Source organism: Tachysurus vachellii, chromosome 3, assembly GCF_030014155.1.
Source record: "Tachysurus vachellii isolate PV-2020 chromosome 3, HZAU_Pvac_v1, whole genome shotgun sequence".
NCBI classification, from domain to species: Eukaryota; Metazoa; Chordata; class Actinopteri; order Siluriformes; family Bagridae; genus Tachysurus; species Tachysurus vachellii.
This window is the reverse complement of record NC_083462.1, coordinates 22,756,362-22,771,876: the sequence shown is the minus strand read 5'-3', so window position 1 is coordinate 22,771,876 and position 15,515 is coordinate 22,756,362. Positions and strand designations below refer to the sequence as shown.

General features: G+C 37.5%; 1 protein-coding gene across 2 annotated transcripts in view; it reads right to left on the bottom strand.

Moving 5' to 3' along the window:
- Positions 1-15,515, bottom strand: part of fut8b (fucosyltransferase 8b (alpha (1,6) fucosyltransferase)) — a 118,966-nt gene that overhangs the window by 18,026 nt on the left and 85,425 nt on the right. Inside the window, exons 3-5 of one of the 2 annotated variants that reach the window (XM_060864982.1) lie at positions 13,429-13,544; positions 8,662-8,827; positions 1,684-1,798 (exon numbers count right to left, since the gene is read on the bottom strand). In XM_060864982.1, the coding sequence (XP_060720965.1) occupies positions 1,684-1,798; positions 8,662-8,827; positions 13,429-13,544 (397 nt within the window). The remainder of the gene's footprint in view (positions 1-1,683; positions 1,799-8,661; positions 8,828-13,428; positions 13,545-15,515) is intronic. The other variant, XM_060864983.1, reaches the window with a different exon arrangement.

Sequence of the window (15,515 nt, the reverse complement as noted above, 5' to 3'; positions counted from 1 at the left end):
GATATCTCGTTTCATGACCACAGTTCTTACACATTCTAGACATTCTTTATCTTAGTAATGAGTATTTGAAACATTTGCTAATATGCATTAAAATCCTCTCAGAAATCATAGAAGCTGATTGTTGCTAGCCTGCTGATTGTTGCTGATTGTTCCTAGCCTGTTACCAAAATCTATGAAAATACATCTGCATTAGAAATATAAATATAAATACATTAATTATATCCCTTTGGACCTGCAAATAGTATTGCTGCAATCACCATGACTCCATGCAGAGAAGCTGTTTGTACTGTTTTAACCATGCTACCACTGCTGTGTCACTACTAGCATGTTTGCTATCATATGCACAGAAGAACATCTTTTCCAGCTTTGAATAAAGTAATAAATAATGATGTAATAAATACTGGCAAAAGTCATTCTCAAAAATCTTATTTGAGGAAATAGGAAAAATAATGGGATTTGATCTTGTTTTTTTTTTCCCACAATTTTAATAAATACTTTTGATCCCTGCAATATATGATATTTATGAGGTCATGAAAGTCTCAAATGCAACGGCCTTAATCAAACCTTATATAAGTGCTGTGATGACTCATTTCCTATGTACATATGATCTGATCACTTTATTAATGTTTGCAAACAAGTTAGCATTTCTAGCATTACTCACAGCTAGTTTCTCCATAAACATTATCTAGCTATGTTAGTTTACAAAATTCAGTACTTGGATATTTTTGAAGTGTTTTTGTGTAACTTCCCCTTTAAACACCATTAATGTTTCTAGTTCATGACGTGTTTATCTAGCTTATTAGGTTTATGATTCACTTTTAAATAGTGCTGACCGGACACTATATTTATTTCTGATGATATCCTTATTAACAAAACACCTTTCTATGAGCACAAGTTTGTGAATAAATAAAGAGTAAAGAGGATGAGTAGGTTGGGAGGAAGATAAAGAAAAGAGAGGAAGTGAAAGACAGATAAAAGCCTACATTATGCAAAGAAATAGAAAGACAAGTTAGAAAAGCGGGAGATGAATAAGTTATGATAGAGAGAGGGGGGAAGAGTAGGAGTGGAAGCCACTCTGAGAGGAACAGATAACACTCTACACTACTGGGAATGGAGAGACACACTAGATGAGATGAGAGATGAATTAGTAATGATTGAGGGAGAAAGAAGGAGAGAGAGAGAAATGTGGCAGGCCCTAAGCACTGCCTACAGCTATGATTAACATTGCTGACTCTAGTGCCACACACACACACATGCACGCACACGCACGCACGCGCACATACACACACATGCACGCACGCACGCACGCGCACACACACACACACACACACACACACACACAGGCTAGCCCTGTAATCCTTAGCAAATACTGGCTTCCAATTATGTAGCAACATATAAAATACAGCCTTAATAATAACAATAACAACAACAACAACAACAACAACAACAATAATAACAATAATAATAATAATAATAATTACACAAATGCAAAGACACACACATGCACAACTACTCACCCCAATTATGTATTATTATTATTATTATTATTATTATTATTATTATTATTATTATTATTATTATTGTTGTTGTTGTTGTTGTTGTTGTTGTTTATTCATAATTTTGAATTTTTTTGTTTTTTAAACCCAAATTCCCAGCATGCACTTGGAGGTGAAAAGGGTGTACCTGCAGGTAGGAGATCCTGTTCTGCACCAGATTGGAAAGATCCTTTGCTTCCTTTTCCCTCCAATCACCTGCTCCATCAGCTTGGCTCAGGTAGTGAAGATCTGTCAGGATGGACCTGCATGGCACAGTATATTTTAAATGTATACAGTTTGGCTGATGATCAAGATAAACCAATTAAAAAAGGGCCTGGAAAGACTCCAGGTCTTTGAGGTTTTTCCTTTTTTCTTTTTCTTTTTTTATCTTATTGACTTTATTGACTTGTGCTATAACCTATATAAAACCTTTGCTAACACTGTCATCACAAACAAACTGCTGTGCTGGTGTTCACTGTGTACGAGCAGCTGGGGTACTTTCATGTTTTACAGGTGCTACTCAGTGATTATTCTGGACTGTTCTGAGTGTTTTCTTCCCCCACCTTCTGGACATCTCTGATTTCACAAGCAGATGTTGTCTCTTGTTTTGGTAAATGTTTCTTATCTGCACAATGTGTTTCATTGCTTTTCTTGTAAATCCAGACATTTTTATATATTTAGTCATTGTGGGCCATGTCATATAGATAGATAGATAGATAGATAGATAGATAGATAGATAGATAGATAGATAGATAGATAGATAGATAGATAGATAGATAGATAGATAGATAGATAGATAGATGAACGGATACAGACTAATAGATAGATAGATAGATAGATAGATAGATAGATAGATAGATAGATAGATAGATAGATAGATAGATGAACGGATACAGACTAATAGATAGATAGATAGATAAATAGATAGACAGACAGACAGACAGACAGACAGACAGACAGACAGACAGACAGATAGATAGATAGATAGATAGATAGATAGATAGATAGATAGATAGATGAACGGATACAGACTAACAGACTAATAGATAGATAGATAAATAGATAGACAGACAGACAGACAGACAGACAGACAGACAGACAGACAGACAGACAGACAGACAGACAGATAGATAGATAGATAGATAGATAGATAGATAGATAGATAGATAGAGACAGACAGACAGACAGACAGACAGATAGACCGATAGAGACAGACAGACAGACAGACAGACAGACAGATAGATAGATAGATAGATAGATAGATAGATAGATAGATAGATAGATAGATAGATACAGACAGACAGACAGACAGACAGACAGACAGACAGACAGATAGATAGATAGATAGATAGATAGATAGATAGATAGATAGATAGATAGAGAGATAAATCTTAAGCATAGGTCAGCTACATAGCAACAAAATGCCATTCAGCATCTACCAGAAGTTCAAATATTAGAAAAATATGTGCAAAGGATTTATTGCCGTATTTTAGTATTAGTACAAGCGTATTAATGTACAAGAGTAACTAAAAATTATACAGTGTACAGTATGTACAGATAATATACATAACGGAATGTAAATTAGGGTAAGCAATGGCGGTGTAGTTCAGCAAGTTTATGGCTGTAGGGGGAAAAAACCTGGTTCTGAACAGGCTGGTTCTGGTGTGGATGTTCTTGTATCTCTTCCTGGATGGAAGGAGGTTGAACAGTTTGTGACTATATTGTCGCCATACTGTTGGCAGTGGAAGCCTTTTAGCAGAACACAGTAAATGAAGTCAATCTCTAGAGCTATTTATTATACTGTAGGTAATGAAATATAATCAATGTCAATTTTCTTCACTAGATATTTGTTTACTCATTTAACACTTTAACATATCACAACAAAATCACCTAAAGTATGATCTGGGTAGAAATGGTATATATACACACATATTCTGTTCTTTACATGATTCTCATCCTTTCATCAAACCAATCAGTAAGCCCAGCCATGTGGATTTGGGTGGAGCCATCCAGGAAAAGACTCCTCCCATTGTCAGATCATTGTTTTGATTATATTGCACTGATTTGCAGGGGCATTTCTGATAAAGCAAGAAGTGAACTGGAAGAATTCCTGCAAAATAAATAAACGCCCCCACATTAGAGCAGAGCCTTCATTTTTCCCTTTATCACCCATCTGTGTGCTGATCCAATTCATCATCTTGATTCTCTACATTACAACTGAGATTTCCAGTTAAAGCAATAAGCACGATTTCACCCACTCACATGCTCAACACACAGACACAGCTTCTCTGTCTCTCTCTCTCTCTCTCTCTCTCTCTCTCTCTCTCTCTTTCACTTACACACCCTCTAATCCACTGGCAGTGGATGTGGGAATAGTAGCGAGAAATCAGATTGGTGTTCTGTGTGTTTTTCATGACTCCAGAAGCGCCTAACCTGCACTTAACACATCTCATCACGGATTAGTTCACCTGTATGCTGAATTACAGCTCCATCTGCTCTCAGGTAAGAAGCCAATATGGCCGCCTACTGGGGGCTTACAACCTAATTACGATTTGCCGTCTTAGATTAGAAACAGAGAGCGTTTAGGATTTCATCTCCATATTTAAGACTGAGAGAATTCAGACAGGAAGCAGGATGTCAAAATATTACAAATAATCTATCTGGTTAAGCCAGAATCGACATTGAACTACTTTACCCATCAACCCCAACATGTCACATTTACCTAACCCTAGACCCACTTGACCTGTTCAATCCTAGGCCTATTTTTAAGTCTCTTGCTTGAAAACCACATGCTCAATTTAAAAAGTGTATCTGAAAAACTTCAAGGTGTATTTAAATTATTCTGGTACTTAGAATGTCAGAAGTTCAGAGTAAGAGAAGAGTTTTGGTCATGTGAGTCCTCATCCTTATACCATTGGAATCTACATTTTTTCATCTGTTTATTTAGCCGATTGAGGTCGGAAATGTGGAACTTTTATTTAGGTGAAAATGGTCTTTGTTGTCTTATAGCTGAGATTCTTCCTGTACTTGTGCTATGCTGAATGTGTAGAAACATTCAGGCTTTGTGGGCTTAAGAAATGATTTATAATTTCTGCCCTGGTGCTGGTGTAGAAGGGGATACGTTCTGGCCTTTAGATGTTTCAATGTTGTTGTTGTTCTGTGTTTACAGCCTCATTCATAATTGTTTTTTTCTCACATCTATACTTACTTGTATTTAATTTTTTTTTTCACTTTTGATTGTTTGCAATAAAAAGCATCTGCAATCGCATCCTATTATATATTAATATTCATGGAATTAAAAAAATTATCTTAATAAAACACCATTATAATCTCAATTTAAATGTAGTGTATCTTCCCAGATAAATGTTTTTGTTTAAATGTTCAGTTTTCATGCAAAGAGTGACTTTTATTTACAATGTAAAAATGTCAGAAGTTGTTTCTTTTAATGAAACTGTAATGTTTTTCTTGAAAGCACATTAAAGATGGGGTGCACGTTGTTTGAAAAATGCTTCAGAAAACTGAGTCGGGCTGACAAACTAAACAAACGTGTAGCCAATGAGCAGAAAGGGGCGTGTCTTGTCAATATGTGGCGAAGAGAGTGTTCAGTGCACATGTCTGACATTAGCAGAAAGCGATTGAAACATTGACATGGCGGATAAAAACGAAAAGCGAAAAAAGACTTACGATAAGGCAAGAAACAGGACCCGTGTTACTATAGGATCAACTTTACAGCGCTGGAGAGAACTGAACGTCTTCCGTGTGAAACGGAGCTAAACCTTTCACGGTACAACACACAGTACTACAAAAACACATTTGTATTACCATAGTATTACTCATTGAGTTACTCATTTATTGATAAAAATGTCCCCTCGGCCAGCTGCCCCAGCAGGTTCTGCCATAATAGTTGCCTGGGTATGTGTGGGGCGGAGCTATCAAAACAGGGGTGACATGTTTATTTTGGTGATTTCAAATGTCAACATTGGCTTTCAAACATCGTGCACCCCACCTTTAATGTCTGTACATTTGCTGGTCATGTGCATGACTAAGGCTACACAGTTTGTTAATGAAGTCATTTGAAATAAAATATCTACTATGTACCTATTCAATATTTAACAATGGAACGAGAGGATGCGACTTGCTCCTAGTCAGTTTCATTAACTTCTGGAAGTGCTGCCGGTCTTCAGGCCGCAGCTAAGAAAACCTAGTTAAATATATCTAATTAATGTTAGACATGAGCTAATTTCATAGTAAACTGAGATGACTGGATGCAAATCTGAGCTCAATTATTTTTTCTTGTTAATGTAATTAAGAGCACAAGAAATCAAATGCATTTTATCCATGTCTTGTGTTTTAAACAATAGTCACGATAGTCAGACCTGATCCTTTAGATACAGTACTTCACGTTTTATGAAGCCCAAGTCATTGACGTATTATTAAAATGATGCTTATAATTTGTCATAAAGATGCTTACAGAGTAATTAATAAATATTACAGTTGATTTCTAACAATCCCCACATCATTGTTAGATATAAAATTTCTACACAGGCAACACACAGCATTAGTACCACTTACATTAGAATATGATTATTAACCATGAAGAAATTGTATACAGCACCTGACTAAGGCATTTGTAGAGTAAAAAAACATCACTGATTAATATTGATTGAAGATTAATACGCATAATTACAATAATATGTGAATATAGGCTTCATAGAATGTAAAATATTTACAGGATCAGGTCTGACTATCGTACAAAACACAACAAATGGATAAAATGCAGTCAATTAACATGCACACAGTTAATTATTGTTATTATGTTAACGAAGTATAGCAGCTGCTAGAGTGCAAAAACAACTGTATTATAATTCAGATAATACAATATTCTGTCACTTGGGTGGTGCTTTTGTGTGGATTTATACATCAGCATGCTTTTTATGATGTTTAGAAGCAATATTTTGTACTCATAAATAGATTTCTCCTCTGAATACAACGGCCTGTGTGAGATTCATTTCTGATGTGTTTTCACTGTTGAATTAATTCCCTTCTCTGTCGTTAAGGCTTAGAGAATCTTTTTAATAGTTCCTACAGAAAGAAAGTATGTATATCTGTTCTGCAGTTTCTATTTAGCTGGATAAAATAGATCTGGCTAAAATACGCACAACATGGAGACCAGGACATTAAATATTGTGTGACGCTCATTTGTTTCTACTACTGGGTTTTGCAGAGCAGTGCTAAGATAGCAAAGGATTGTGGGATTGCTCAGCCATCTCACATCTGAAACACTGATTACAGCTCTAATAGGGGGGCAATTACAGCAGCATTTCCCATTAATCAATAAATCACCATGTGGAGAGAGAGAGGGAGAGAGAGACGTGGGGTGTTGAGAGAAAGGCAGATACAGATACAGAGAGAGATAGACAGAAAAGGGGGGGGGTGAGAGGGGGGGTGGAAGAGATGCACACAGACAGACAGACAGACAGACAGAGAGAGAGAGCGAGAGAGAGAGAGAGAGAGAGAGAGAGAGAGAGAGAGAGATAGAGAGAGGGTGAGAGCGAGAGAGAAAGAGAGAGATTGAGAGAAACACATCAAACATACCACATCCCCTTAACTTTCTAGAAAATAATCATAAAAATTTCAACATCAGTTTCGATGCATTTTTAATGAATCCGATTTTTATTATCTGTCTAATTAACCTCAGCTTCTTGCAACAACAATAAAATGAATATGCCTATGAATTCATTTTCGATCTATTTTTAATGTATTTTTTTTATATAATTTATTTCAAAATGTATTCTATTTTTATCATTTTTATAATGTTATTATTATCCTCACAAGTGACTACTAGTTATGATTGAACTACCCACTTTAAACAATTTAGAGCATCCAGCAGATGATCATGGCAGTGGTCATACAATGGCAGAGACTGTAGATCCCTAGAAGAACCTAAACCCGCAAAGTTTTGCTCATCCTGAGAATTAGGCCACGTTTAGGTTTACGTCCTGCATTAATTCAAAGAGCAATATTCAGCATGAATAAATAATACGAGTAATAAAACTGCCAATTTCCCTCTAGTACATCCCTGTCTGCTCCCTGCTGGTGTAATATACAACGTCCTCCAGTGAAAATTGGTTCTGCCATCACTGGTGTGAATAATGATTTCTCTGGACCACCGAATCTCTGGATATAAAAGCCAAATATAAAGTGCACATGGGCGTTCTTACACTTTATTTTAGCCTTGGTAAATATTATGTATTACATATTACATGCTACATTATTTAACTTGTTCCCCATATTATGGCTGAGCTGTAACAAATGGCTTTAACTTTAATGCCTCACCAACAACTTACAGGAATTTACTGTGCTTCATTCACTGGTTGTATTTATGCCACGTTGGAAGATGCATGACATGCACATTACGTTCTATTACCTCTTTTTCTTTCTTATTATTTCGATTCATTCTTTTTTTTTTTTTTAAACTTAGTTCTTAAAATGTAGTTTATTTATCCGCATATTATTATTTATTTTTAGAAGAATGGCTGGGTTTTCATTTCACGGCATTTTTACCGTTTGTAACCGTGTATGCGGCAAATAAAAATCTTGAATCCTGATCTTAAATCTTGAATCTTAAACATTATACACAAAACCATAGTACTGTATTTCAATTGTTCCCAATATGACATCATGATCTGTATAAACATGAGATGTTTGAGTTGATGATATTGTTGATGTATTTTTATGTGTTCTTGTCAGCTAGGTTTCACAAACTGGAAAGAAACAAACATTACAGAAAATTGCACCGCAATCTTAAATAGAAAACACTATTATTTTCGTATTAATGCCATAGATGACTGCGTGCTATAAGCCGGAGCTGTATTATGTAGCAAAAACAAAAAGAGTAGGGTTTAAAAATTGAGTTAGGTTGAAATGTTATGACAGGTTGTAATGGGAAATGAGTCATGCTTTTGTGTGTGTGTGAGTGTGTGTGTGTGTGTGTGTGTGTGTGTGTGTGTGTGTGTGAGTGTGTGTGTGTATGTGTGTGTGTGTGTGTGTGTGTGTGTGTGTGTGTGTGTGTGTGTGTGTGTGAGTGTGTGTGTGTGTGCGTGTGGGTGGGTGTGTGTGTAAAAACCTCTGTTGGTGTCCGAGATCTTGCAGCAGTGTATCGATGTGCGTCTGCAACGCAGCTGGATCTACGTGGCTCAGCTTTTTCACCTCGCTACGCAGAAAATACCAAAACTCCCTCACACCTCTCTCCACTTTCCTTCTGTAGTCTTCTTGCACACGGCCAGGGCCTACTACAGGAGGGGGTGAGTGATGGAGAAAGAGAGCAGCAATTACTATTAATTTCACACTCCATATTAAAGCTCTGTTCCTTCTGAGGTCTGACGTCTTGCCCTGATTCGCTTAGTTCTTGCTTTGATTGCACGCCATGTTCCCTAATGCCATCAATTAGTCTGGAAATGTAGTGTAGTTAGGAATCTGTTACTGTGGGTTATCGTCTGTACACAGCTGAATATATAATGCGGTTCATAATAATCCTCCACTTCAGTGACCACGTTCTTTGAAGACCCCAGTGTCATTGAGGAGTCTTTTATCTGAACCCTGGCAGGCATAACACTTTTCTTCGTTCGTACTGTGCTTTTGACAATCTGCTTATCCACTACTGCTTGCTAAAAATGAACATTACAATCTTCGTTCAAAGCACATTATTCAACATCTTGTTCTCCGTGTTAGAGCAGAGCTGCGAAAAAACTGGTTATAAATTTAATACCTCATCAACCTGGAACAACTGAGAGGAACACTTTAAAACTACTGTGCTCCCTTCACTGGTAAATTTTATGCCACTTGTAAAAAACTGTATATAACTGAGTAACAGCCATGCTGGAAGCTGTTTTGGCCATATTTGATTGTGTATGCATTTTTTTGCCGTATTTATTGTTGCTGTGCTATTAAATTTAAATTTAGTTGTATCTTTCGCTACCTTCTTGGCCAGATCACTCCTATAAAATTTAATCTGGATGAACTTTTCTCCTGGTTCACCCTTTTTAACAGTACACTGGTGTTCCATTCCAGCAGCGGTATGGAAATCGACTTCTTATGGAACCCCAGAAGCATGCTATAAACATGCAAACCTCCTGAATCCTAGGGATGTGAGGCAGATGTGCTAACCACCTCAACTCTACTTTTAACACCTTCAATCAGAATAAACAATTGAATTAGTTTATGGCCGCAAGTCTGATTTAAAATTAGTCAGGAGACTGTCGGCGCAAGACACTTTACCTCTGTTGGGATATCCTCAGACACAATTTTAGTAGTTGAACATGATGCTTTCAAATTTTAGATTTACTTTTATGGCAGATGCCCTCATGGGTCCAGCGGTGGAAGTTTGAAGGTACTGGGATTTGAACATTCACAGCAGAAATCCGACACCTTATCCACCGAGTTATCAGTTCCACTACCACTACCACCTATAAACAAACACTTGCTCTGTGCTAAGCAGATGCTATACTCTGCTCTGTTTGTAGCTAACAACAAAATAAAAGCTTTCCAGTTGAAGAGCTACAAACCTGTACTGGGTGGCTCTGTACCCAGTGTGGCAGAAAGAGGTAACTATGTTTATCATTACATCTATTCAGTTCAATTCAAATCAATTTTATTTGTACAGCACTTTTAACAATGGACACTGTCTCAAAGTAGCTTTACAGAACTATAACAATCTTTCTACCCATCCCGAGGCATCCAGAAATTGTATCAGGCATCCAGAAATTGGACCTCCACTGAGACGAGGCCGACTCTGAGAGGATCCTGAGGCATCTAGAGATTTACCAGCTCCAGTTAGACTCTGCTATACTAAGATGAGATGCCAACACCATGTGGTCTTTGAGGACAATAATCTCCTCATCAATACAACATTTATCAGACTGTATATTTATAATCACACCCTCAAGTGTCACCCATATGAGGATGAGGTTCCCCTTTGAGCCTGGTTCCTCTCAAGGTTTCTTCCTTTACCATCTAAGGGAGTTTTTTTCTCACCACAGTCACCTGAGTCACCTCAGACTCGCTCATTGGGGATAAATACAAACACATTTAAATATATCTAATATTAATCTTGAATTTTTGTATTATATTAATCTTCATATTATTCTTTATATTAACCTTTTGCTGTATGTTTATGTTCTCTAAAGCTGCTTTGAGACAATGTCCATTGTTAAAAGTGCTATACAAATAAATTTAAATTGAATTTGAATTGAATAGAATAGAAATTACGAAGTTTACATGTTTTTTCTTAAACTGAGCAAGCCTGAAGCAATGGTGGTGAGGATAAAAACCCTGAGATATCTTGAGAAAAAAAGAAATCTACCTGAGAAACCCTGAGAAGAACCAGACACAAAAGGGAAGCCATTCTCATTTTGGTGATATGGGACAGTGTGGTTATAAATAATGTCCTTTTCGTTATACAGTGCTATAGAATTCTTATTAAGATGATCTACTTCAGTGTGACAAGTAATAAAAGGAAAAGACTGCTTGAATCATGAGGTGTGCAAACGGTTTAGGACAAGCACAAGATGAGAGATCAGTGGTCATCGGAGATGTCTCGAACAACTGTAACCCTTCCTAAAGATACTGTATATAGCAAATAAAGCTCAGCTGTAAACAGAACCTCGCAGAAACTAGCCGACAAGTTATACTAAAGTCGTCTTCTCGCTGTATGATTTTCAGCCTGATTTTGATGTCCTCCAAAAAAAGAACTCGAATAAATTCTCTGCTTCTGTGTTGAGATTGTGTTAAAGATTTTTAAGCATTTTTTATTTACGTTAATCTTCAAATCCCAGTGTTACTGCTGCTATGAAAGGTCTCTTCTGAAAGCCACCAGAAGGAGGATGATATATATATATATATATATATACGTATATATATATATATATATATATATATATATATATATATATATATATATATATATATATATATATATATATAAAACTGATGCCACAACTGCAAATACAGTACGTTAGTTTCAGGTGTGAAATGTCAATAAAACATGCTTAGAAAACAGAAAAATACCCTTAGTAGAAAACAGAAAAATACCCTTAGTACCTCAAGCTCACTCTTATGAATGTGAGCCCATTTACTGCAAGAGCCCAGATTGATGACACAAGCAGAAGTTTAGTCGTTTTCTTTAATTGCAGGTCAATCGTTAGAGGAACTTTATTGCCTTGTATAGAATTTGGCCAAGATTTTATTGGGGCCATTTTGTAGCGTGTGACAAATACCAGTCAGCTGTATAAGCCAGTTAAAGAAACTGCGAGGTCATGTTAATTACTTCATTTTAATCACAGAAACACTTTCAGAAATCCACAAACACTAAAAACTAAAATACTTTTACACTGTTAGTGATGAGAAGAGCAATTCAGCTACAAGCATTAACATTTTTCTCCACTGGATTGATATGTTTGTTAAAACATTCATGCCTTATTGGTCTGGTGAACAGAATTATGGGACACAGTGCACAATGAATTAATGCACACAATCCTGAATTCTGACCCAAATAAGAAGCAAAGACGACCTTCCTAACGGGACAGCCTTTCTCTTAGGAGAATGTTAATGCTACCCAAAAAAAAACACTGACCTTCTGTCACATGACCTGGATGAGATGGTCTTCATTTTTTAGAGATAGATTTTATGCTCAGTGCTAAAAACAGGACAATGTCAAGCAGACATTAAGGCTGTTTGACTGTGATGCAGGTCACCTCTCTCAGAGGCATAGGCTGGAACATAAAGAATCAGGTATTTCCTTCCGTCCTTTTCTCTTTTCTTCTCTCATGTTGTTCCTTCTCTCTCTCAGGACTGTGAGAGACGATATTTATAGACCAACCTTGAAGAGATGGCCATGTCCTGTCCTCTAAATCCAACAAAAACCTCTTAGTGGCAGATACAGTGTTTGGAACATAAGCTGCCACTGGAACTGTCATTTTTACTACATTTGTTCATTTGGTAAATTCTTTTATACTAAGGGACATTTAGTTACAGTGGAATCCAGGGTGAGCATCAAGCTGAGGGTTACAGTAACGCTCTCGTCCAGGAGTGCTACAGTGTCTCTGACAGTTCTAGGATTTAAATGCACATCTTTTTTGATAACTAGTGCAGAATCATATTCACTCACCACTGCGTATCTCTGCTTTACCTTCTAGTACTGAGATATTTCTTACACAACAATATACAGAGATGAACCCCGACATACTGCTCTAAATAAAAATGTCAGATGACTGTTTGATCAACTGGTCCTTTTTCACTAAACAGGCTGCTCCTAATTTATTTCAGATCATTCCATGTGTACTGTGTCTATACTGGGTGTGTTAAAATAAAAAAGAGAGTGAATCAGATATTTGTGTCATTTACAACATAAAGCGACTTACTTTTATCTCAATTATACAGCTGAGCAAATGAGGGTTAAGGGCCTTGGCCTTGTGACCCTGGGGTTCAAGCTCATGACCTGCCGATCAGCAGTCCAACACCTTAACGACTGAGCTACTACTCTACACAAAATTTACATGACATTTACATTAATGACATTTGGAATACACCCTTATCCCCTTTTCCTTGACATTGTCCTGTTTTCCTTATCCCTATACACCCTTTTACCACATATGTATACAACTAAACAATTGAGGGTTAAGGGTCTTGCTCAGGGGCCCTTCAGTGGTAGCTTGGTGGACCTGGGATTCAAGCTCACAACCTTCCAACACCTTAAACACTAGGCTACCACATAGCCCAGAATATGTCCGTATAGTCCATAAATAATTAGATCTGTGTCATATTAAGGCGAAAAAACGGATTTGTGTCACTTCAAACTGGTAATGTAAATGCAGGCTTATGGTTGTTGTGCACTTACCATCTCCAAACACTCTCTGATAGCTGCGGATCTCCTGCTTGGCTCTGTTAAGCTGCTCCTCTAAAAGACGCACCCGACCTGCAGAGACGGGTTTAACAGACTGTCCTTCAGGTATTCTGTAGGGAGGACACACATACATACACACACACACACACACACACACACACACACACACACACATGTTTGTAATTCTATCTACTGTATGTGGGGTATTTTTACTGACCTTTGTGTTACAGCAGCTTAATATTATATTACTGATATATTATATCAGTTTACATCAGCAAAAAAAAAACTTCTCCTAAAAAAAACTAAACTGTCATCTTGATTCCCATAAAGAGATCAAATCCACACACACACACACACACACACACACACACACACACACACACAGACACACACACACACACACACACACACACACACACACACTACCTCTATTACTGTGTAAAGATACAGTAATTATCTCCAGCTCTGATTTACACGTGACACACAAGGACACAGTCCTTGGCATTAAGAAAAGATAAAAAAAATAAATCTCAGAGAGAGAGAGCGAGAGAGAGAGAGAGAGAGAGAGAGAGAGAGAGAGAGAGAAAGAGAATGTTATGAGTGCCTCTCAGACTTAAATTTTGGCCAATAAATTCTTATCAATTTACTTCTACACTTAGACCTAAGAACTGGAGTAATGCACTTAAGGCTTAAGAGCATTAAGAGTACTCTTTAACAGAGGCACTAGCTCAGGAAAGCCATTGACACACAATCGTAGGTTAAGATTTACTCCTGTCTCCGGAATATCCTTCTCCTTCCTAATTGTTGCTCCAAGAGCATTTACAACATATTTTTATTCCCGGCTTTTAACTGTTCTGATTAATGTACACTTCTAAGACTAGTGACTACTTCTCAGTAGTGAGTAACCCTCAGGATCGTTCAGATATATGGTGACTCGTACTCTCACAGCTAGCAGAGATCGTTCATTTACAAAGCGCGCTCTTGCCTACCAGCGACATGAGTGACAGCATCCAAATTTGGGTGTTTTCAGCGATGTGAGAAAGTCGAAAAGCCTTCAACTTTATACAAAATTTATGCAAATTTGGCATGACTTTGTGCAGTGACTACCGATGGGAGTGCAGACAGTAGAACACGTGTGATCTGTGGTTAAGGACACACATTGGGTCTACTTTACTTACCTACACCTCACACAGACGGATTTAAATAACTAGTCCAGAGTGTGATGTGCTACAGTACTTGCCTGATTACTTAAACATTAGTGTCAAATGCTTTGTGAGCACATATAGTTTGTCTGCATCAAGTTGTGTTCACTTGAGTGCATGTGGTCCTGAAGGAGAAAGACATGAAAGAGCAAACGAAAGAGAGACCTGGAAGGACAGAAAGAAAAGGGATGGAGAGAGGGAGAGACAGTAATATCTGCTGAGTGTATTTAGTAAATTACTTTAATCATAATTACACTCTGAATGTATCTGCTTACACACACTCAAACACAAACGGGTGTGTGTGTGTGTGTGTGTGTGTGTGTGTGTGTGTGTGTGTGTGTGTGTGTGTGGATGAGATGAGCCACAAGGACATGACATGGAGAGAGCAGCTCTGATCATAACTACATCTTATACTGACCTCTTAAGGGGTGGGGGGGGGGAGAGAGAGAGAGAGAGAGAGAGAGAGAGAGAGAGAGAGAGAGAGAGGGGGAGTTCTAGCACACACAAGCAATGAGTGAGTGTTCAGGAGTCTTTTAAGGCTCAAGCGGGGAATAAACCATTAAGTGAATTTATTCTCTTACAATCTGCCTTAACACACAGGAACACACTCTCTCACACTCTCTCACACGTTCCTAACATCCTGTTAACACCAATTACTCAACCCTTCCACACTTCTACTCCACTGGAAAACACAAACATGCTATTCTAGCGTCTGAAACTTCTGAAGAGATAAACTACCGAGTGTCCGCTACACTACTGGGAGTCCATCAAGGACAAAATGGTATCATAGCCACATACTCAGTAACACATCAGTGAACACATCAGCAGATTGTGTGTCTGGGCTTTGTTTCTAGTACGATTGCTGATATAACAGAACAC